Raw genomic sequence first — 26677 nt, 5'->3', positions numbered from 1 at the left:
TCTAAAGAAGCTAGGATTATCATCATTTTAACCATACAAATTCACGAGGGTTATTCTGTTGCCATTAATTGTAATATCTAAAATAATAAATCTCCCTTGACTGTCACATCTTTCTCTATGAATTATAAATTCAAAAGTATTTCTAAAAAATATTGCAACCCCAGCACTCTTACTAGAGCAGTGGCTAAATATACATTTGTATCCCCATTCAGCTGCCCATAATATTTCATCGTTCTTTGTACTATGAGTTTCTTGCAAGCATATTATAGATACATTCTTTTGTTTTACCCAGTGGAAAATATCCCTTCGTTTTAAGACTGAACCTTGCAGGCCTCTAACATTAATAGATATAATTTTTATTTTATTATCCATGAAAACAGCAGAAATTTTACACATACATATTCTTGTACAGGAATGTATGAAGTAATTATCACCTTGAGTTTATCATATGCATGGCTTTCACACTCACACTCACACAGAATACAAACATCCATAATAAAATCATCCATGGTGTTACAGTAAATGCTGTAGCTTTGGCTGCGTTTAACATTGATACAGTATACTATGGACAACAAGTGAAACAACTCCATTTGCGATAACTCTTATGCACCTCTGACAGACCTTTCCGGAGCTAAGACAGTTTTGTAAACCAAACGGCACAGATTAAAAAGAATATAAATTACAACTTAATGAATGAAAGAAGGGGTAAAAGGGAAGAAAAAGAAAGGGTGAAAGAGCGCATATATGGAAGTGGTGGGTGATTGAATGTATGAGCAAAAAATGTGAGACTGAGAGATTTATCATGGAAGACTAATGTTGAGAAAAGTGAGTAAACAACTGAGTAAATGTGTATATGAGAGTATAAGAGTGAAAGATGATTTATAAACTAGTGAGAGAATTTATTAGGGAGAGATATAACAGTGGACCAGCAAATAAACAAACATATTAATTAAGGATAAAATTGGTGAGGGAAAGAAATGTCTTATAAACAAAATATTAAAACAAATTAGAGTAGAAAAAGGAGTATAAAAACGAAAGTTCACATACCTATTCGGTCAATTTCATAAGTTCACAGAATTGCATATTACACTTATAATCTAATTTTCTCATCAATTTCATCATAGATGTCAAATTTTATCCTTTTTCCTGATTTGGTTTTACCATACACAGATCCATTAAAGTACCATGCACTGTCAATTTCTTGATGCCTAGATAATTTATTGATAAGTTCAGTATTCAGCCTGGTTACATCCTCTACCAGTCTAATTCCTCTGAACTGCAGAAAATCCTTCCTCTTCTTGATAATTGGAAGTTTACAATCCAGACTCCAAAATTTGACAATCACTGGCCTTGGTTGTCCCTGTCGGCCTGGAATCCTATGCACAGCCACTATGTCCCTGTTATCTAAATTAATTTTTGTAACTTCCTTCACCAATTTCGGAATCCTCTCTCTCAGATTTTCATTTTCCTCCTCCTCCAGCCCTAAAACTTTTATGTTCAGCTTCCTTGAATATTGTTCGAATTGGTTTGAAGCTGCACTTGTTTGCTCTGATCTCCTCTCATAATCTTTCATATCAATCCTCATTTTATCATTTTCCTTCTTTGCTTCCTGTAATTTTTCTAGCAACTGGTGGTTTTCAAATTCCAGTGAATCCACCCTATCCATCAACTCTCCTGTCCTCTCCTTTACTACCCTTTCACTTTCTGCTTCTATCTCCTTTCTCAGATCTTCCTTCACATTCTCTAACAATTTCCTCACAATAGTTGTAACAATTTCTGTTAGGTCATCTTTTTTCACCAAGTCAAAATGTAAAATCTGCTTTTGAAATGCTCCCTCTGAGACTTTGCTTTATTTCATCCAAGTCCAGCTGAATTGTACTCAAGGTTGATTCACTCATACTTGTGTCAGATGTCTCCATTAGGGTGCAACTCTGTAATATGGTTTTTATTTGTTGCTTGCCTTGATCTTTCTTTCCACTCATACTTGTAGATAATCTTGTTTGGACTAATTTTTTCTCACTACTCAGTTGTGACACTGACATTTATTACTCACCATGTGCCAAACAATTCTTACAATTGAAGGCAAACTACAATGAAGTAAGTAAATGAGTCAAACAGATCAGGTAGGGAATGTCTCAAAACTGCACCACTAAACTTCCATCTCTATTCCATCATATTTGAATTTTGAGAGGAAAAACACATTTTTTTTTCAAAATTGATTAAGATCTACCAATAATGTTGTATGTCCTGCATTCCTTGAATATTCACACATAATCCCAACAAGTATGAACCATTTCACTGTAAAAATAACTACTTATAACTGCCAAAATCTACAGAGCCCACTTTACTAGCTTCCACCTATAGCCGCCATTACTGAACACCGTTCCTGATGAAACCTTAGTTGAGTTTGGTTGTCAGTCATATATGTCCTCATTTAACAGAGTTATCACCCCTGAGTGTCAGATCCACCAATTTCTTTTCTATACAGTAAATGACATCATTATTATCGTACCGCTACGGTGGCCTGGTGATTAGAGCTTCCGCCTCAGATGCAGGAGGTCATGGGTTTGATCCCCAGCCATGTCATACCAAAGACTTTATATATAAATCTCGGGCTTGTCTTGGTATCTGTTGTATTTGGCCTTCTACCATCCTTGTCCCTAGACGGGCCCATTCATGGCCAAGGTCCATTGTCCCTTGATGCTCATCAATCTATGTATATGTGTTGTATTTATTGGTTACTGAACGCTCTGGTGGTCTGGTGGTTAGAGCATCCGCCTCGGATGCAGGAGGTCATGGGTTCAATCCCCAGCCAAGTCATACCGAAGACTTACTAAAATAGTACTAACTGCTGCCTCGCTTGGCGCTCAGCATTAAGAGGTTAGTGTTAGGACTGGTTGGCCTGTTGTCAGGATAATATGACTGGGAGGGACATCATGCTACATGTCTGCAGCATGACACCCCACTGCTAGACATCACTATAAGCTGCCACACTGCAGACATCATAGCGATATGACTGAAAAATTGTTAAAGCTACATTAAAAATTCAAATCACACCCACACACATGGTTATTATTGGACTTGAACCAAACTTGGTATGCTGCTTCATACTGATAAGACATTAGCTGAATTTAGTTATCAGTATATTGAGCTATCCTTTAGCAAAGTTATGGCGCTTTTTATCAGACCGACCTCTATTGTTTACACATAATAACTGCCTTAATTATTTTGTTATATTTCACCCAAATTGAGTATACGGCTTGCAAAGACTGCTTTGATTATCAGCCTTCTACCTACATTGTTGTTTCACAATGGGCAGATATCTAATGACATCTGCAACATAGACCCTGATCTGCAGGTACATTATGATATTGTCAGACCCACCGACTCACTTCAGCAGAAATAATTCTAAGATCATTATTAGATTATTGGACTTAAGAATACACTTTATTTGGAAACCATGATTATGATTACAATTGCGGTTGCGTTTTATTTGCTTGTTATCTTTTTTGTTCTGGGCAGATATCAATCCTGATGAAGAGTCACAAATTAAACATCATTTTTGAAATAACAAATGGTCACCTAAAATTATAAGACACGGTATAATTTTTAGAACAATTATCTTCTATGTTGACCACCCAAAATTACCCATTCCTTATTGTAATAGTAAACATTCTTGGTCTTTTGTTTATGGAAACTTTCATTATTCTTGCAATTACATGTATTAAGAATATAATTAGTGATTTGTTTGGTTGTAATCATTTGTAATCTGCGCCTTCTGGTGCTTGAGGCGACAGCAAGGGAGCACCATTTTGGTCTGTCGGCTGCTGTTATGGGGGCAGTCTGCAAGGTGAGGGCTCTGGTCTTGAGTTCTCGCTCCACGGTATGGCGCCAGGTCTCTTTGCACTGTTAATGAACAATGATTATGATGATAGAGCTTTTGAAATCAATAATTATGATTACAATTATAGCTCACATGGTAATCAATTACAATCAATTATGATTACAATCTATCTTTCCAAAACTGCATGAAGGATTGTATTGAAACTTTGTAGACTTGATATAAGTTAGTTTAAACATGCAATAAGAGTTTGGCATTTCTCCCTCTGACCCATTTTGGGGGAAATATCATGAAAAATTGTCCATAAAGAATTCACCTTGTCAACACTTTTTCTGCCTGATTGCTTCAAAGGTTTTAGTTCATGGGGTATGTGGTTAGTGTACATGTACTTTATGTGTTTTTTTTCCTTTAGGCAATATTTGAGTAAATGTCATGAAAATTATCAATAAAAGAAGTATGCAGTTTGAGAATACATCTTGTTATTGCTTCTTCTTTGCTTTTTAAAGGATTTTATTGAACTTGTTAAATTTGGTTGGTGCAGATGTGCGATGGTAAAGGACATGGTGCAGAAGTTATCACAAGCCAAAGAGACAACCAGACTGCAGGGTGCTTGGTTGATACCATCTTACGTACATTGGCCACTTGTTTCATCATCCAGCTACAGGGTTTATTTGCCTGCAGGGCCACCAAGTTTCCCACTTTAGATCCATGAACATTCCAGGTGGAGGTATTGACAGGGACCTGGACTCACATTACCATTGAAAGGGACCTGGACTCACATTACCATTGACAGGGACCTGGACTCACATTACCATTGACAGGGACCTGGACTCACATTACCATTGACAGGGACCTGGACTCACATTACCATTGACAGGGACCTGGACTCACATTACCATTGACAGGGACCTGGACCATTAGAACTTAAGTCTTGATTACCACAACTTTACATGCTGATCTCTTGGCAACTGAGTTACTGTCAACGTTGAGAGAGAGGAGTTTAGTTTCTCCCTTTTACAGACTTTTGTGGCTGTCACCAATATGATGAAACACTCACTACTGATGTTGGTGATTCTTTTGGTGGAACTTCTCCACCTCTGTAGAAATACTGTACACACCTTGAAGGTTTTGCTTGAAACATTGCAAGAATCTGTCACGGCCAAGCTCCACTTCGAATGGAGTCCCTATTCTGTGGTTTTAATTCTATAGTAGCCTCCCAAGATACATGGAATCAACAACATAAGTTAAAGGCTGTGGTTCCAGACCCCATTATAAAGGATCCTTAGCCCAAGAGATCTATGGGTATCCTGCCTGAATGCTTGAAGCAGAAACTGACCCTTTTTTAATCTCCCTCTACCCTTCTTTCATTAAATTATTAAATGGGGTGGTTGGATGGTCCAGTTAGAGAGGTCTACAGACTTGTTCCTAATCCCTGTTTGCGAAGCCTTCCTTGATGTTTGCATCTTCCAAGTTGCAAAGCCTTCTTATCTGAGGGCATAATTCCAATTTCATTATATAGAACATTCTAGAAAACTAGAACTGCGAGAACCAAGAACCAGTATAAATACCACATCATTGAGTCTTGTGGGGTACTGTTCCTTGGTTTACTTGGATGCTTGCTGTTGTAATTCGCTCAGAAAATTGCCTTAAATTTTGTGATCAAATTGGACCTTGAACTTTGTAGTGCATGTGGTTCCCCAAGAAAACTGTACTTACACCATCTCCATTTTCTCCTTCTTGCAATCTGGAAACCACACAAGGATCTTGTCAGGTCAGACTACACTGTGGTCTACATTTCACCACCACTTCAGTTTGTGGGCCAATTTGGAATGGTCTCACTGCATGCCACTGAATCCCACTACAATCTGCACTTTGACATATTAGATTCAAGTTGAGCCACTTACTTGGAGCCAGAAATGGTAGTTCTTCATGGCTTGTTGCCCTAGAAATTTGCTACCCATTACATACATAATTTGAAAAAAATGGGCAATATTTTTGGCATTTATTCTACCTTTGGTATTGAGGGTACCACTGATATCTACATCCATGATTTCCAGGTAGATCACTCACATCTCACCTCTCCGCAAACGTTTGAGTCTTGGTTTGAACCAATATAAAGTAAGGGAGAAAGCTTGTCATTAGGTTCCCATGTCTCAGTGGTTCTTACCACTGTCTTCCTGTGTGCTTCTTCCATCCGATTTACAGGCTGTATGGCCTGTCATGTGCTAAAAATGACATTGAACAGCAAAAATCACAAAATAATCTTACTGGTATGTATCTGTTTTTCCTTCATGTGGAGCAGTGCTATAAAGCACTACCAGTGAGAGTCTTGAGAAATGGTTACAAAGAGTGCTATACTCAGTAAAGATTTGCCCATTCAAACTGTAATCATAGGCTAGGAGAATCAACTACTTTACATTAAATGTTATTCCTGGTGATGTGTATTTAGACTTGTTTTGTTTATAATATTACCATCTATGCATGTTTTCAGGTCAGACCCAATTGCAAAGAACAGACCTTGATCTGCTGTTGCATAATGTGCTGGTAGATCAGTGCTAGTGTTGTTTGTTCTACTTAATACTCCTAGCAAACTGTAGACCTAGATCCCTAGAATAAAAAGTGAAAAATGAGAGAAAACTTACAGTATTGTGAATTAAATCCAAAAAGAATCCAGAATTAAAAAACACCAGTCCTATCAATGAAAAGTATTAAGTGAATCTCAGTTTGAATCCCGATGAAATTCAAAATGGAAGGCGATGGCATCTGTAATAGTCAGCATTGTACTTGTTGAATCACAGAAAGTATTACATGTATTCTAGTTTTTGAATTCAGTATAAATTCTAGTAAATGTCTATGTCCAAGAAGTATCAGAGCACTTTTGTATTTCCAGGAAAAGCAATCAGTTGAATTGGAGAAAATAAAAATTCAGCCAAAACTGGACACAACATAAAACAACTTGGTGTCTCAAGTGTTAAAGCATGACTGATAGAATTCTGATCATAACATCAGTTATAAGACTAACTAAAATGCAAAACAGATCCCCAATGGGGTCTTAAGAGTTCATCCTTCTGGAAAAAAATAAAACTTACATTTATCAACTGTTACATGCTTGATGTCACATAGTCGAGGTATGACCTTGAATCAACTTAATGATTCTTACTCTTAGTAGGAATACAAAAAAAGTTTTTTACTAAAACTGTCACTGATTTTGATACAAGGTCAGCAGCTAGATACAATGTTTCTATTATTAGTTGTTTACATCGAAAGTAAAAAATAATTTTTAAAAATCAGTCAGAACTGAACTCTTTTCTGGACAATATCAAATCCGTTAAACAGTATTACATTACAGTAGCATGTAATGGAATTTAAAAAATGTAAAACTAACAAACAAACAATTAAATTGCATATACATAATGTAACACTAACATCTTAGTGCTAGGTGCCTAGTGAGGCAGCTGTTTGTACCGTTTTTATTAGTTTTTGGTATGACTAAGCTGGGGTTCGAAAATTATAATGACCTCCTGCATCTGAGGCAGATGCTCTAACCACTAGGCCACCAGAGTGGTCGCTAAAGATGTTTTAACATCTACATTATCTCCTTTCAGCACTCTGACATAGATGTTTGTTAAGGATTATATTATAAGAAAATATATGATTATTCTCATGGTCCTAAATATTTAGCACCAGAGTATCTTACTGGTTTTTTTGGGATGGTTTTTTGTTTGTTTGTTAGAAACATTAGGACAAGGTGTTGTCCATGGTCAAGGGAAAACAGTGATTCATATAGACCTGGAGATTATATGAAATTGTTTCCTTAACATGTCCAAGTCTGCAGTTTTATGGACACGTTTGCAGCAAGATATTAAACTAGCACGTTATGTTTCCACTTTTAAGAAATTTAATCAGGCCGAACAAAAAGATATGTTTCTGCTTGGCTGAACGTCCCTGTTTCTCATTGTCATCCTCAGCAATTTCCCCCCCCACCCCATGGTAAAATAATAATAATAATAAAAAAATCATAACAAATATATTATGTTTAAAAGAGAAAAAAAAACACAATCTGCCTACCATAATTTTAAAACCAGTGCATTAGGAGTGAACACATTTTTTTCGTGGCCATAGCAATCCTGGTTTTATGACTACATAACATAGTGAATGGGAGCCATGCTATATCTGTCAGATAACAATATGTTTAAATTGTACAATTTGTATTAACTTGCTTGTTATATTTGTATTCTTTTATGCAGTTATGTTAATTCTGTAGATTTGCTACTTTTAGTAGAAGTCACACAGGTCATGTATGCACATCTAATCATTTTAAATTAAATATAAATTCTTTTAAATTTTAACACAAATTTTCTTTACCCAAAGTCTATTCAATCCCAAATATTGAATGCTCTGTACCGTAAGTGTCCTCAAGAAACTTACAAAGATTATCAAACTCTACGGTCTTATCAATGGTGTCCATGTACTAAACTTGGTCAAGAAAAAATCACATCAAGTTGAATCGTCACATTATCGAGTAGTACGAATTTGTTGATCAGTATACATAGCTTTCATTGTGACATCACAGCATGCAACATTCAATCTGGATTGTACTGGATCACACCTTTAGGTTCATTTTGTCCAAAACTGTCTACATACTTAAACATGGATTTTTCCAATGGCACTTCTTGGAGCATGTAAATAACGACATTCTAAAGGAACATCAATGTACAAGAATCCAAATGAAGTGAATGCTTGCCACTTAATGGCATGTAGAATCAAATTTTAAAAAATCACACCCATTACTGAAACAGTCTGTGTTGAATGCCTACATGATCTGTGTGACTTTTACTATAATTGTATCTATATTAGTTTTAATTGTAGGACTATGCTGTAATTAAGCTGTTAGCTAATTATGTCATTGGATAAATAAAGGATATTATTATTATTATTATTATTATTATTATTATTATTATTATGATGATGATGATGATGATTATTATTATTATTATTATTATTTCCACAGCTCTTTAAAATTGATCATGTGACATGTTACTTTTGAACATTAGAATCATTTGACACCATTAGAAAATACTTTGATTTTTCCTTTCTTTTCAGGCAAAATCATGGCAGCAGCGATTTTGTGTCCTCCACAGAAAGACTGACAAGGAACATGCTGATCTCTGCATATATGACTCGAAGGATGATTTTTATAACAAACCAAAAAAGCCATACAAAAAAGTTGTGCTCGAAAATGTTAAATACATTGATAAATCAACGAAACACAGTAAAGAAAATAAAGAATATGTGCTTGAATTTAAATGTGGTAGAGAAAAGCAGATTTTAAAATTTTTTACACAAGAGGATTTGAATGACTGGGAATCATATTTAAAAGACACTGTTGATATTTGTGCAGATGGTACAGAGGAAAGATCTTCAGCATCAGTGAATGATGACTCTACAGGCGATGGTGTGTTTACGGAGAATATTATGTATGATAAGACAGAACAAGGTGAGTTGCAACACACGAACATATGAATAGACAAACATCATAAGTATAGGTACATCTACTACAGTTGCTCATAGATAGAAAATTCAGAAAACAAGGTACCTATTGATCCATCCTGGTTAATATCATGAACCACCACATTGGTGGAATGCTGACATGCAGCCAGACCTGTCATTAGTAGCTACCTCTATGAGAAATATGCCCCCTAAAGACAGGTGGTTGCTTAATATAGGTTCATTTCTTCAGTATTTTGGTTTATAAGACTGAAATATTTGCTGCTTAAGACAGGTGATTGCTTAATACAGGATGACCTTAAGGTAGGTTCAACTGTATTTACTATAGTCCGAGTTTCCTCTGATCCTTGCCACTCCATTTTTAATATTTGGACATTTATGTTTGGGTGTAGGGTCAGAGTCCATTCTCTATTGAAAAACTGGAATTCGCCAACACCACTTGGTAGCATGGGGTAGCCACTTAGTAGCCGGCCCAGCAAAATTTAACGACCTTTCTTCGAGATGTACATGCATGAAATCGATAGGAATATGACTTATTTTCTCAAAAATTGCGATCATAGCAATCATTCTGTCTTTAATCCGCTGACAGACAAGTCAAAAATACATTGTTGCTGAAATTTGACCTGGATCTGGCCATTTGCATTCCTAGTCACGTGACTACACAACTCCTGCAACCTAAATGTCAATGACATCAGATATCATATAGTCGCGTCATATCAACAATAAACAATTTCTAGTGTCGATGTAGGAAAACAAATCAAACATAAATGAAAGTCACATAATTGTTATAGAAAAGTGAAAAAACATAAACTTCTCAAAATATTTATTGTGAGAACAATGACTGAAAATCTTTAAATGGTGCAGTAATTTGAAGAAAACCAGATTCTCTAAGCAGATAGCACATGTTAATGGTGTAGTCACGTGACACCAACAAAAATCTCGCTGACACATGCTCAGTACTTCTTGAAGATGGTTTTCTCCACCCTTCTGTGATACTGACAGGTTTCTGGTCGTTGTTCTCAGAATAAACATGTTGAGAATTAAGTGTGCATTATATTTATTTACAATCATTAAGTGACTTCTATATAATGTGTCCAAATTCTATGTACAACAACTTTGGAAATTTGTTTGTTCATGTCACATAACTATATGATCTCTGATGTTGGTTGCAAGATTTGTATAGTCGTATGACTTAAGATGTAAATGGCCAGATCCAGGTCAAAATTTCAGCAACAACATACTTTTGTCTCATCTGTCAGTAGATTAAAGACATGTCGAATGCAATGCTCACTATTTTTGAGAAAATAAATAATATTCCTGTTGATTTCATGCAGGTATATCTCAATGCAAGGTTGTTCAAGTTTGCTGGGCAGCTAGTAAGCTAGGAAACTTGGACATTATTTACTATTGATTTCTCTGGGAAATGCACTACCTGATCATTTTAAACTAAGATAACCTTCTTGCTACCTCTAAATCCTTCCCATCCAGGGAGACATCTTTTGTCTGTACATTATATAGACTAAGGGAAGCAACTCATCCAAATATTCCAACAGCTATTATATCATATGTCAAACATACTGCACTGCTCAGTTAAACCAATTATGAATACACCACTTCATAGCAAATCAGTTTTATTGATAAAGCCTTGCAGTCAAGCCAAACTGACATTCTAGTATTTAAATTGCAAATCCTGTGCAAAAGGTATGCATACTGATGATGCCGCATCATCATTGTCATATGGAATGACCGAAGGTGTACAAGAGTGTATGTAACAGGATAGACCTCAATGGATGTTTGGATCAAATGACAACAAAACATAATGTGATGAAAGATGGAAGTTTATGATATGAATTAATAAAAATATATACACTACAAATACAGTGATTCTTTCACGCTCTAAACTTACGTCTCATTCAGTTACTTTATCCAAACATTCACAGATAGGAAAACAAAAAAATGATTCATATATTCAAATGTATGATGGTAAGATTCATATAATCTCACATAATGATTATGAGATTCAAATAATCTTATGTAATCTCATGTAATGAAAGTGAGATTCAAATAATCTCATGGAATGAAAATAAGTTTCAAATAATCTCCTGTGTTGAAAGTGAGATTCACATAATCTCATGTAATTTCATGTAATGAAAGCGAGATTCAGATAATCTCATAGAAATGAAAATAAGATTCAAATAATCTCATTTAATCAAAATGACCCAATTGTACTCAATTGAAACAACAATCATTTGAAACAAATATATGACTCTGTCATTTGAACAGCTGTACGATTCATAAATATTGTAAAATCTTGCAAATGTGTCCACTGACAAACCACAGTTCTCCCGAGTTCTTGGGTTGGCCCACACTTGTATCAGCCGCACACACCCTTCATGGATCCACCATGCGCACAAATTATTGGTTTCGTCTTTGTATGGCCTTGATGGTTACATCATCTTCCATATTGACACACATACGGCCAGACAGACAGCCTGATATACCCGCACACACATATGCACAGACAGCACACAGTTCTCCTAAATTGGGTTGGCCCACTTGTATTGGCCATGCCCACCCTTCATGGATCCACCATGTGCACAGACATATGTATAGACTTACGTACAGACAGGTACCAACAGGTGCAGACAGGTACAGACAGCACACAGTTCTCCTGAATTGGGTTGGCTCGCTTGTATTGGCCACATAGACCCTTCATGGATCCACCATGCACTCAGACATACGTATAGACATACCTACAGACAGGTACAGACAGCTGCAGTAAAACCAAACTGGTCATAATAACCGGTACAGAATTAAAATCTATAGATACATGCTACTAAATTAAACCCCAAATGGCAATTTGTAATAATTCAAAAGTTCTCGTTTCAAGTTTCAGATCCATATAGTAGTAAAGGCATCATTTCATGATACAACATTAAAAACTGAATATGCTTTATATATCAAATAAAATACAAATGTAACACTTACCCCTATGACTGGAGAACAGAAATGGAGAACATTTACTCCTTGACAAGATCCAGAGACCAGTGTGTCAGTTAGAAAACAAACTTGCCTTAAATCTACAGGAGAGTGAGTATTGGTAAAGGTAGGATCCCGTGCATACTGTGCTTTTAGTGTCTATTGCTGCAAGCAATCCATGGCGAGATACATGCCAGTTCAGTTGCTTATCTCAAAAACAATTATCCACCCTAGGTAATGCTGTATGCAGGTATGATGAAATCATTCTGTGGCGAAAGTTATTTCTTGCCTTATATTGTGACAGTGGATAATACCCAGCTTGATGAAGGGCACTAAATAGAAATGTCTTAATCATTCTGTTGACTTATTTAACCTTTTATGCCAATTTTTACACAATATTTTTAATGTGTACAAAAGTTAATGCATGAAAAGTTTTAAATCATTCGTATTTCTCAACCGCAATTGTATTGGACTAACTGTAACTATGTGTTTTAGGATTTTTCAGATGATTTTTACTCTTTTAAAAGATTATTATTTTCACTTCACCATTGTTATAATGAAAAGAAATGCAAAATGAAACAGATGAACAGAGGTTGGTGCATATAAGTTGGTAGGTAAAAAATAGACACAAGAATAAAATGAATGAACAAACATTAATGAATGTATGAAAAGATAGACAACAATAGATGAATTGTCAAGAATATAAATTTACACACAAATGAGAATGAACGAGATGATGGTACAGAATCATACCATTGTGCAAACCAGACAGTATAAGTTTACTGAAACTAGAAATGGTGATACTAGATGCAAATTAATAAATGGAATTTACTACACAATGAGGGTCTTATTTACTGTTTTTATTAAAAACCAAACAATAAAACAAGCATCTTCTTAACCGATAAGTCACTAATCTTCCCAAAAGAAAGGATTTCAGGACTACAAGACAAGTCTTCATTTGTTTTATCTACTAAATCAGGTTTCTATTTTATCTTTGTTATTTTCTACACGTTGATATGAGAAGAGCAACTTAGTTCATACAGTATAAGACAAGTAATATGATGGTACATACCAGGTCATGTGGATAAATTACATCAAATTCTATTTATCACAGCATGGTGAATTCATAACCTGTCCTGTTTGTTCTTATTGGACAAGAACTTTCTACAGTCTAGGGTCATAAAGCTATATTTAGCCATTTAGCAAGTTATGGGATATATGTCCATACCTGTATTTTGTGACAAGCTTCATACTCAAATATACATTTTTTGGACTTGTTAAATAAAAAAAATTCTTTGAAACTTTGGGTTCTTTAGAACATTTACCTTCATAATAAATTATGCATCACATTTTGTATAGAAATTAGAAAATGTAGAGACAATATAGCACAAGAACATAAATGTCGACATTGCTATCAAGATTTTATTTTCCGCTTCATCATTTCTGAGCAGTTTGCTACTTCCAATTCATTAAATTACGCAGTAGATACAACTTGTACAACTAATAAAAATAAATTTCAATTTTAGCTTGATTCCATGGTAATTTTTGAGGCTTAGTTGAAATAGAACTTTGCAAGTTACATTATCTTGGATGTTTTTATATACAATTAGATGAATGACAAATAGTTTCCATGTCAATTACCATAGATGGTATTCTACCATATTTGCCAGATCAACGACTGCACACTACACTTGGCAGAATAGGGTTGTTTCTTTTAATACAGTTCAACACATTTGATGTGGGTAGGTGGTTCTTTCCGGGTTTTTTCCGGGTTCTTCCTCCACCATTAATACTGGCCGCCATGTATGGCCTATCTTGTGCTGAAAAATGGCGTTAAACCCCACAGCAACAACAGCAACAACAACACATTTGATAGGGTATATCTTTCCAGATTTTGAGCACCTACCACGAGGTGAACTGGTTGATGTTGTCTGTGTTGCCAGTTTTGTTTAGGCACCATCTTAACTTACTGAAATGTAGTGTCTGATTTGCACTCAGGATAAGAAAGAAACCTGTTGATTTCAGGTTCAAAGGGCCAGCTTTTTTGGTCACTGACTGAAAGAAGAGAACATTGTTTCTGCACAATAACTTGATTTGCCCTCCTTCTGTGGTTAAAATTTTGTGTGAATTGCTTGCACTTGACATAAGAAAGAAGCTTATCAATTTTGGAGTCAAAAGGTCAAAGTTCAAGGTCACTGTTTTTTATAAAAATGGTTTCCACACAAGACCTCTAGTGCTTTACCAATCAGTTACCAAACTTTCTGAATGGCTTGCACTTTGGGTAAGTAACCAGCCTGTTGATTTTGGGGTCGAAAGGTCATGGTTACAGTTGCTTTGACTGAAACAATACAAATGGATTTTGCACAAAAACATTAGTTTTACATCAGATACCTTGACCAAACATTGTTAATGGCTTGCATTTTGGGTAAGGATGAAGTCTGTCAATTTGGAATTTGAAGATCAAGGTCTTTGACCAAAACAATAAAAATGGAGCCTGCTCAAAACTCTTAGTTATCAGCCATGTACTTGGACCAATAACTTGTATGTTGGATAAGAAAAATGCATATTGATTTGGGGTCAAATGTCAAGGTCACAATGATCATAAAAATAGTAACTTTAGTTGTAGACCATGTACCTTGACCATAATTTGTGGAGGGCTTGTATTTAAAGGTATATGATTTGGGAATCAAAAGATCTAATGTCAGGATCATTGAGGCTCAGAGACAAATGAGTTTTGCAGAATAACGTGTTAACTCCTTGACCAAACTTTGTGGATGACTTCCAGTATGGGTAATGAAAAAGCCTATAGATTCTTGGGCCTGAAGGACAGAGATCATGATCATGGTAAACCTTTTAAAAAAATGGTGGCCTATGCAGATGAAATTTTGTGTGTTCAGTGTCTGTAGAGGTGGGTGGGCATAAAATATGCTATTTATGACACTTTTGTTTGAAAGAAATACTTCAAATTAAACTGACAAGTGCAAATCTGGACAACATGTGAGCTCACGTTTTTTGAGCAAGTAAATGAATCTCAATTTCATTTAAACTTAAGCAGACAGTGGGAAACACAATAAAAATTCAAGTACAACATGGCTTCTTCTTATTGATTCATTTTCTTCTTGGTACTATGAGCATGCAATGCTAGATGGCAAATGTCACTGCCTGTTTTACTGTCGGCCACCAATTGTTTCACTGTAAAAACCTACATTTTCAAATGTGTCCCAGAAATACCTGAAATAGCACCATTTTTACATCTTTGATTTAATTTGTTTCTGGGGGAACATTCCCCCTTAAATTTCACTGGCTGTTATATCTGCTCGTTGTTCATCCACCTGCTCTGAAAATTCGGGAAAGCCCTAGACATGAACTGCATTGGGTTCTTTAGTGCACATTTTTTTTCTTGCAATATTTGGTAGACCAGTGAAAATATAGCATTGCTCCATTTCGTTTCCAAAATGATTTAAAGAAACTTACACAGACTTGCAAAAATGGCCATTTTGTATAGGAATTTCCATGTTTGCAGTTATGTGCAAAAATTGATTCTGTCAGTGAAAAGACATTTTTGAAAACATCTCAATTTATCCAGTCTTAATAGAAAATATTCTGACATAAAACCGTTCAAATTTGTACATATGATCTAATCAGATACACAGTATGGTCACAATATATACTAAAAGCTGACAAAATTTAAAGTGACTTATCAAAAAGTGTTAAACATTATTTGTAGAATTATAACAGAAATCATTACAAAATTTATACAGTGAAATCCACAATACATTGGCCATGTACCACTAAACAGAAAAGCCTTGAAAAGAATTTGTTCAAAATAACTGAGGATATCCTGGTATTAAGGCATTTCAAGCTGGCACAAATGATACTAATATGCCTTCCAAAATGGATGCAGTTACTAGTAATAGAAAATCTTTAACTTCTTATTCCAGAAGCAAAAAAGCTGTGAATTAAGATTTTGACCAAATTTGACAGAAATGTCTTAATTTAAAGGCCTGTGAAATTTATACAGTAATACCAATCCACCTTCCAATATAACTATAGCATCGAAAGAAAGAATAACATATAAATGTTTTCTCAAAGAAAACAATATTCAACAGAATTGGATCAAATTTTACACAAAACATTCTTTCATGAACCAGTATGCAAGTGATTCCAATCTGCTAATCTGTATGGCTACAATTATTTAAAATAGAAAGCCTTTAAATGACTTTAAAAAATGTGCTACACGTAATTGAATGGACCAAACCTGAGAGAAAACATCTTGGTTTGTAAACCTTGAATGCTGATTTGCCACCTTATATGGTTTAACATACTAAATAATAGAGAAACCTAATTGTAACACCTTATTCATCACCAATTATAAAAACTTGATCAGATTTGGACAACAATCTAGGTTTCTCGGCCTGCAGCTTTTGCATTTGGTTTTCAGGCCGATGTCAGCCAGGTAATGCATAATATGCCTTCTTGGGACTCTTGCTCTTTATGATTGGCAAAATGTTTCTCATGCAGAAGATAAGTTTAATTCAGTCATTTGTATAAGTTGCTAACTGAAAAACTGAATTATTTCTTTTTCAGCTATAAGTTTTGAGATTAAGATAGATGAAAATGATGCAGCGAAGCGATGCCACTTAAAGGGGAGTTATAATATCCACATTAGCTCCACAGGCATTGGTCTTCTCGACAATAAACATAATGTGGTGTATAGTTGGCCTTACAGCTTTATTAGAAGATACGGAGCAGAAAATAATAAAAATGTGTTTGTCATTGAAGTTGGAAGAAAATGTAACAGTGGAGAAGGACAGTTCAGATTCCAGACTCGCAAAGCACAAGAAATTTATGAATTGGTTCAAAGCCGTTCGCTTCAAATGCAAAGATCACAAAATCCAATGGCTATAATAGCACCATTGATTCCACAAGTTTCCAAGCGACAAGGATCAAATGTTTCGGAGGACTCAGAAGTCAGTCCCCAGTTACAAAAGAAAAACCCGTCTTCAGCTTCTTTTTCCAGAGATGGCACCCAAAATTTATGGGTAGGTAGCATTAATAATACTGAAGCAGAAAAGCAAAGTTCCACAGATGTGAGGAAGTCGGGCAAAAAATCCCCAGATGTAATTCCCAGAGTCCATGCTGCAGATAAAATTTCTGGGAATGGGTCTGAGGCAGAAAGACGAAGTGCACCATGTCCACCTGTGTCACACAACCTATCCCATGTACTGCCAAACTTCCAGAAAGAACTCGAAGAAAAACTTAATAAAGATCACAAGTCTTTGGAAGTTAAAGCAGAAAACAATGCAGTCCAACAAATTGCTGAAGATGAACCAAATGACCCAAGACAGAACAAAAAGAAAACAAGAAAAGAAGAAAAGAGAGAGAGTGATAAAGAAAAGAAGAAGAAGGAGGGTGAGAGAGAAAACAGTAAAAAATGGAGCCTTTTCTCTAAAAAAAATAAAGAAAATGAGAGGAGTAAGTCCTCAGATAGGGACATCAAAAGTGATAGTACAAAATATGACCAAAAAGCACAACATCCAGTTCCAAATCAGAGTTCAAGATTTTATGAAGAAGTGGACATACCAGAGCCAGTGGCAGACACACACAGTACAGGATTATATTCTGAACCTTTTGAACATACCAAAAGTAAGAAAAAATTAACATCTACAAAATCAAATGATGGAAAAATTCCTCCTCCAGTTGCAAAAAAGCCTCAAGAATTATATTCTGAACCAGTCATGGTTGCGAATCCCCAAAATATATATTCAGAAGCAGTCAAGCCAGGTGAGTCTGGAGACTCAGTGGTTTATTCAGAGGCAAATAAAGTTCGGCAGGATGCTTGGAAAAGCTATGGTGAGGCAGAAATATTCCATGATGAGGACTACATGAATATTCAGGCAGCTAGAGAGATGCAACAGCAAACTTCCAATGAACCACCTCTTCCACCGAGACCATCAAACTCTGATGATGATGATGATGATGATGATGATGGCACCTATGCTGGTGATAGTTATTATAATAAACTAGATTTTGAGAAAAAGATGCCACGTTTTACATCAAAACCTCCCAGTCAAGGTCATATATATGGCACATCATCAGGTCCAGTTGGGCCACTTCCTGAGCGAAACTATGATAGCGTCAGCTCTGGAGAAGAAGAGGAAGAGGAGGAGGAGGAAGATCAGTATGCTGAAGCAGATATAAATCCAGAGGATGGATATGAAGAGGCTAAACCTAAACCTCCACAGCCTAAGCCTCTCCAAACAAAATCACAAAAATCACCTCAACCAGAAAACCTGTATGAAGACATATAATGATCTTTATAAGCAAAGCTAGTGCAGTAGGTGTGAGTTCTCTCCCTTCACTCGGATACTGGAACAGTTTGAAAAGTGAGGTATTGCTGCAAGAGGAAGGTGGCTGGTGAGGATAATAAAAGAATTTGTCATGTGCACGATTTTCAAAAATTATTGAGTGGCTTTGGGCAACACAACCACCCCATTTATATCATTGCAACCTTTGCCAAAATAGGTAATCAAATGTCCCACTGCATGTAGGAATGCTTGTATTGAAGTATGTTTATAGGCAACTTTTATAAGTATATATCACATCTTAGAGATGGATTTTTGTAAACAGCTGTTTGTATGAAGCCATACCATTGCTAATATTATTATTATTTTATTTCTTTTCCTAATATTTGAATGTGATTGCAACCAACTGTAGATTTCTGGCTGTTTCAAAATATTATGAGCAAATTTCCTATAACTTAATGATGTCTTCCTTTGCCATGACACATTCAAAATTTTGAAAAATTTCTTTACTCAAAGCCATAGACATAAATGATCCAATTAGTCAGATCAAGAATTGGTTTTTTTTGGCATATACTTGGAATATTTCCATTCAGCAGTATTTTTCATGTGATAAACCCAGGAGGTTGTTTTCTATGTTTTTAATATGTGGGAGTGGGCTTATGTTATGTAATGATATCTAATGATAATTGATTGTTCTAAGCAACAAAACTTGTAGTATTTATGATGACAGACCAGTTGAACTGGCCAGCCTTGTATGGCTTTCTTAATCTGCCTTATAAATGTTTTATTTTTTATTTTGGTGTTGTACAGCATTGCAAAACAATAAAATACATATACATGTGATAATAATAATAATAATGATAAAGGGTATTTGCTGCATGGTATTTGTGTAAGAAGCAATTTTGAAATGTGAACCTGAATTCAGAGGTCACCTGTGAACAAAGGCCAATGGGGATTTTTGGCTTGGGTGGCTGCTGAAGACAGGTTTGACTGCGGGTAAAAAATTTGTGTTTGATTTTCTTGCATATTCATTCAGAAACATGAAAACAGTATGTTAACAATAAAATTTGACAATGTTTAAAGTAATTTTTTGATGGTGGAAAGAAACTGTTTCCGAGATTTATATGTATAACATGGTCTTTCAAAACATGACAAGTTTGATTATATATTTATAATTATATACCTATATACCATACATGGACAAATATATGCTTACAGATATATGTATTGATCACCTAACACTAATTTTTTTTAGGTTCATGATATCATTTAAATATTGTTTGCCTTATTGTAGTGTGACAATGTGACATAGCAACAGCAGATTAATGTTCTTATGGTTATGTAATTAATCGAATATGTTATCTTTAATGTTATGTAATTAAGGAATATGTTGTCCTAAACATTATGTAATTAGTAGAATCTTGGTAATCTCTCAGCTGTACACTTTCATCAGCAGATCCACAGAGAGTCAGTACAACTCCAATCATTTCGACTTAATGGCACAGCTAGCATTCATTTTTAAGTCATTGTCAGCACTGAGTTTTCAGTCACAGACAGGACAATTCTTAAAGATATTTAGAACAAAGTGTATTCTCTATGTTCATCTGATTAAAAACCCATATAATTCTATTTTAGCAATCCTCACTGCATTTCTGTTTTTTTTCTTCTTGGGTTCTAGGAAATAGTTTGTAGTCAGTTTCATGGTATCAAACATTCGTCCCCCATCACCACAGCACAGAAGCTTAACATTGTACATACATCTAAATGTTTGATAAATTCTTCATTTAGCTGCATTTTTTGGTACTCTGTATACCTTCTGTTGTACCTAGAATAACAAAACTGGGGGGGGGGTATGTATCACTATTTTTCTTGATTCATTGGATTTGTTTAAAGTATGTTTTAAGCTGTTTCATGCTGTATTCATGATAAGATCATTAAGCCTCCATTAGTGTCACATCCACACAACAAAAGAATATCACATTCATTTCACATTTCACTGGCTTTGGTTAAGTTTTTGATTTAGCTCATGACCCCATAGGGGTTTTAGACCCTGTATACTTACTGTATAGCCTAGAATCATGAAACTTAGTCAATATGACCTGCATTTCACACTTCAACACTTTGGATTAAATTTTAGTTTAACTTTTTATGTTAGATGAACTGGCACATGGATGTGACTATAATTTTACATATAACTTCAGGACCCTTTTATTGTTTTTTATTTCTAGTAAAAGTTGCATTTAATGTTGTTCAGCTATGAAAACCACAAACTAAATCAAAACTGAATAATTGATAGGATAATGATCACTGTCACAGGGTTGAATATGACTGACCCAACCATGATGCATTGGGAACATTCTTTAAGAAAAACACACACATATTCATGCAAATTTTAGGATGCAATGGGATTTCAGAGACTATATGTTGGTATATAGTTCAGGTATCAACTAAACCCTCAGCCCAACCCCTACCAGTAGATATTGAATGTGCCTAGAGCACAACTGCAAAATGAAAATTCAATATTTTTCAAAATGTGTCTGGTTTAATGGTACATTTGCAGTCATAAGTTCTTGAGGCATTTCCAAAGAGGGCATGCAACACAATGATACACACAAAATGGGTACAAATCATCAAAATGTAAAGTCAAATGTTTGATATAAACCTAACTTCCTAAATTTTAATATCATCCTTTGATTCCTCCATTACATCACAAAATATTGCTCATGTCAAAACAATTGATTCTTTTTTTATTAAGAGTTGATCTTTGCATGAGAGATAAGGTACAGACCTACAGTTTGACTAAAGATTACACCAGTCACTGCCAGCTGTTCCATCACATTTTTGTAAAGATATTCATAGGTTAGACACACCCCTATAAATATTTAAGTTTTTTATCCACGTGACAAGATACTTGGATTCATCTTTAGCGCATTATCAGCAGAATGTATGCATCTTTAATGAATGTTGCCATGGGCAAGTGGTATAATCACTTGCTCTTGAAAGTCATTGTCCATAGTTCAATTACATGCACTGACAACCATGAATAATTTTATACTTTTGTTTCATTTATAACTGAAAGAGAAAGGGTTTAATTTGAATAAAATTTTAGACATGACCTCTACTTTTATATATTTAAAATTGATTTGTCTTTTGAAATTAAAAAAACCTATTTAGTAATCAAAACAGTTTTGATTTTCCGGAAGAATTTTTTCCTTTTAATCTCAACATGCTTTTTTGCTGAATTCAGAGACAGTGATTTCAGAATAATTTATTGAAATCATATTGATATTGTTTTGGTGGTATGGTAAGTTAAATACTGTCTACAGGGTCAACCACATGGTGTCCGGATCCTGTCCTGTAGCTACATGTTATTATTACAGTGTAGCAAAGTTATTAAAATGCTTTGTTATTTGTATTCTGTATTCTATAGAGAAATCATTCCATATTATTCTAGATCAATATATTATTTGTTAATGATCATGTATAGTCAGCAATATGTAAAACCTCAGTAGAATAGCTTGAATAACGGTAATACATATAATGATATACGTTGATCATGAGCACTATTAAACGAAATGAGGATTTTGAAGGAGTCCTTGTGCTGTAAAAAGGTCATGTGAATACCAGTGTAAATTTACCCATATTCCTAAATAAAGTATTTCAGAATTGTGCATATTTCCCAATTTCGACACTTTACACTTGAGGGTTTTATTTCCATTTTGTGAATGTGTTTCCTAAAATGATACACAAAGTCCCCATTCCCAATCACTCCAGATAAATTCCTGTGAAATTAAAATTTTTGAACTCAGATATTTATCTTAAAGATGATTATTGTATATAGATTTAGCCATGAAATTAATATATTGCATCTTAAGATGTGATACAATGTACTAAAAGTAGGTCACAGTCATTTTTTTTATGTTAATCATTTTATACATTAATGTGTGTGTTTAAATATATATATATATATACTCTAATAGTAATGGACACAATGCAGAACTCTTGCAAAAGTTTTACACTATTCTCATCTGTACTTTTTTTTAAACTGCTCAAAGGAGTGTGTATCTGCAAAGATTTAGTGCTTTGTAAAGGTTATTGTTTGTCAGATATATATATATATATATATAGGGTAAAGAAGGTTTTAGCTGTGGTTGTTATATACCATAAGAGCTTATGGGATGGCCTAATGTCAGTTGTCCATCCCTCAGTTAATATAGTTTTTTTTTGTCACTACTCAACCTAAATTACTTGGAGGATTGTCATGAAACTTCACACACACACATTTATTCCAGTATCTAGTTGGTCTTAAAATAATGTTGCTCAGACATCCGATATGGCTACCACAGCAGTCATCTTAAAAATCTTGGTGTTGATGCTCCTCTTGATTGGTCATATCGATATGAGGATTTATTTCACTTGAACTTATTATGATATCTAATTAGTCCTAAACAAAAGTGGTGTCTTTCTGATGTCTAATATGGCCACCACAGCAGCCATCTTGAAAATCTTGTTATGGTTATTCCACCTGAATAGAAAGTCATGTCAGTATGGGGTTTTCACCAGAAGACTTCTGTTGGTGTCTTGTTGATCCTAAATGACAGTGGTTCCACTTGAACATCCAGTATCTTGACAGTCATGTTATCACTACTCTTCGAGAACGGATGATCATATCAGCATGAAGGTTTTTTATGTATCTATTTCATCACAAATGAAATGGTGCTGATCTGACCTTGAAAATATAATCACTTCTTCTGAACAGAAAGTGAAAGCTGGTCCTATATGAAAATGTTCCACTGAGAAATCAAATATGGACACCATGGTTACCACCTTGAAAATCTTACTGTATCTTCTCTTGAATGGATGTCATATCAACATGGAGTTTATTTTAAAAGATTTTGTATGACATCTAGTTGGTCCTGAATGAATATTGCACTTATCTGATCTCCAATATGGCTGCCAAGGAAACCATCTTGAAAATCATATTGCTACTTCTTCTGAATAGAAAGTCATTTGAGCATATGGTTTTCAGGAAAAGACTTTTATGACATCTAGTTTTTGCTAAATCAAAATGCCACTGCCCAGACATCCATTATGGCAACCACAGTTGCCATCATGAAAATCTTGTTATTGCTACTCCTTCTGAACTGAAAGTCACATTAGGATGGGGTTTTCATCAAAAGGCTAATTATGGTGTCTAGCTGGTCTTTTATAAAAATTGTGCTGATCTGATATCCACTATGGACTCGGCATGTAGATGAACCAGGCTGATATGATGCTGAGAACTGAACTTTCTCCCTTACGCTCATACATCCAGTACCTTAGCTACCGAGCCATTATGCTTATGAATTTGGAGTTGACATATGTGTGTATATTGGAGTGTTTTTTAGAATTGATCATTGATCTGGATAACTAAAAATATAATGTTGGATGTTCAGATAGACTAAGTTCCGTTGTACATTACAAACGTAGGTCCAAGGAATGAGAGATCTGAGGCCAATTTTGGTCTCATTGTTCTTATATACCAGTTACCAGGACATTATACACACACACAGACACACACAAACACAACTATACCACTGCTTTCAGGTTATATTATGCTGTATTCAGTATTCTTACCAGAGGTTTAGTGGCCAGGATTAATACTCTTCAAAACTTTTGGAGAAAGAAAAAAAATGAGCTCACAGTTTCAAAATTCTGGCATTCTCCATCTTAGCTTTGTATGAAGATTCATGGAACTTGAACGATCTTTGTAACCTTGGTTCTTCTATTTTAATGATGCATCTGTATTCTGAGTATCTTGAACTATTTGATTTTCAGGTTTTTAGCATGAAACTCAAACACAAAAACCTAAATCAGATTCAGGTCACTGAAATTTAGGTCTAGCAGGAGCAGTGAAGTTAGAAAAACCTAGATATGTTAACGGTATTTTAATTAAACTTACAATCTGTAAAAGTTCAGTACCTTGGAGCTTGTGTTTTTTACTAAATGATTTGCAAGTATATTGTAAATGGAGCTATATGCAAGAAATTGTCAGAGCAAAAGAAATATTGAACTCAAAACTCCAAACTGCAAGTCATTCGGTCTTATTTAGTTATTACAGCTTGCTGTGAATGTGGAGATAGTTAGATAATCCACACATTTTTATAATGCTTACCTCTCTCTGAGTGAAGTTATTGAAAATTGACAGTGAGAAAATTTAAGTTGAACTTTTGTTCTGTTTTATGTCTACAGTACCTAAAAACCTAGAATGGGCTATATGTTTATCCTTTAAAAATACTCAACCTAACAAAGTTACCTGTTAATGATCTGTAAAATGAGACACAGCTATCAGGAGGAAGTATATATTGGCATTTCAGGTTGAATGATTGATACTTTTAGAGAGAATATATATAAGTAGTTAGATACATGCAATGTACTGAAAATTTACTGCTTTGTTGCAGTACAAATTAACCAGTTATTGGTATCGTGGTTACTACAAGCCATACAATCAAAAACCTCAAGTGAACATAAACCTTTCTTTGAAAACAATTGCACCCTTTCAATCTACTTTGCCAGTGCAACAGTAAGATAGCATTTTTGGGTTGCAAATCCATGTTAATTGATGGCCGCCAAATTAAATGCATTTACAATATTATTTATATCATTCACCACCATTTTTAGTTATGGATGCACTAATCGCTTGCGATAACATTATGCAGAAAAAAAAATGATTTCAATAATTACATGCACTGAAGTCAGTTTGCACATATAAATGGTATATATTTTTAAAAGTATATTGCATGTTACTTTGTTGGATATATACTGTTATGGTAATAAAATTATAATTATTCATCTCAAAGTTTATTGTATTGCTTCTTTTGTAAGAGACACATCCAATTTCTTTAATTTATTTTTTCTAAAGTAAAATGAAATGTGAAATATATACATGACAAGAGACTAGAGATCTAAATAAGAGGGTCAAAAAAGAAAAAATAGTTTTCCATGCTTAAATCTTCTTGTCTCCAGTCAGGCTGTATTTCCTTTAATACCATTTTTAATTTATAGGATTCCTGTTAGGGACATAGGGATACTAATGCACCAATGCGAGTGCACATGGTTACCAAGATTTGGATGGAAAGAATGTTCTTGATACCATAAACATGGTAGGCATCCAGAATGAGAGCATATCAATTATACCCAACCTTTGTCTTTGACATTTAGTTGTTATTATTGTAGGGTTTAACACCATTTTGCAGCACAAGATAGGCTAGACATGGCAGCCAGTATAAATGGTGGAGAAAGAACCAGGGAATACCCAGGAAAGAACCACCGACCCATGAAAAACTACTGGCAAGGTTTCTCACGTACCCACATTGACCGAGCCAGAGACTAGAACCCACGCAGAGGTGAGATGGCAGTGATCTGTAACAGTGAGTGTTTTAGACCACTCTGGGTCCCTTGACATTTAGAAGTATGTTGTGTTGCATTGGAACCATTTGTCTTCTGTTCTCTTTCCTTGGATAAATTTAGTTACTGCTTTGACAACTAACTTACAGAATTTACTATAACCACCTTATCTAAAACTTTACATTGATGCTATGTTACAACACCTACCATTCAGTTTATCTGTCATACATCATGTGGTCTTGTTGGAGGGAGGGTACTTAGCCCAAATAAAAACTTAACAGACCAGTTCTTGAATATATTCAACCTCCATGAATGTCTCTCTCTCTCTCTCTCTCTCTCTCTCTCTCACTATACGGGCGTCCAAGGGGCATTAATTTTATTTAGGAGCAACTCAACATGATACTGCTGATTTTAAAACTTTCCTCCATGATGCAATACCTGTATCAAGCAATTACATGCAGATATTGAATACCAGGTAGATGACAGACCACCACTTAACTCTTATGATCTTTATGCCGTAGAGCACAACAAGGGGCCTGTGTGGACCTGATATTGCTCACCTGTTATACATTAGTATAGAACACAAATGTAGTAATAAGACAGATGCTATACATTAAAAAATACCTATGTCAGGAAAATATTGAGTTATTTGGTATGA

The 26677-nt window shown here is 34.9% G+C and overlaps 1 protein-coding gene across 1 annotated transcript in view; it reads left to right on the top strand.

The window, feature by feature from the left end:
• The window catches only part of LOC149795735 (uncharacterized), a 32211-nt gene extending 6740 nt beyond the window's left edge, over positions 1-25471 (top strand). The window contains exons 2-3 of the mRNA XM_089965644.1: positions 8945-9338; positions 16916-25471. Of these exons, the coding sequence (XP_089821770.1) occupies positions 8945-9338; positions 16916-18639 (2118 nt within the window). The 3' untranslated portion in view covers positions 18640-25471. The remainder of the gene's footprint in view (positions 1-8944; positions 9339-16915) is intronic.
• Positions 25472-26677: the final 1206 nt, after the last annotated feature.

The sequence above is a fragment of the Sinohyriopsis cumingii genome, chromosome 7, assembly GCF_028554795.1.
Source record: "Sinohyriopsis cumingii isolate HCF-2022 chromosome 7, ASM2855479v2, whole genome shotgun sequence".
NCBI classification, from domain to species: Eukaryota; Metazoa; Mollusca; class Bivalvia; order Unionida; family Unionidae; genus Sinohyriopsis; species Sinohyriopsis cumingii.
This window is presented reverse-complemented; position numbering and strand designations above follow the sequence as displayed.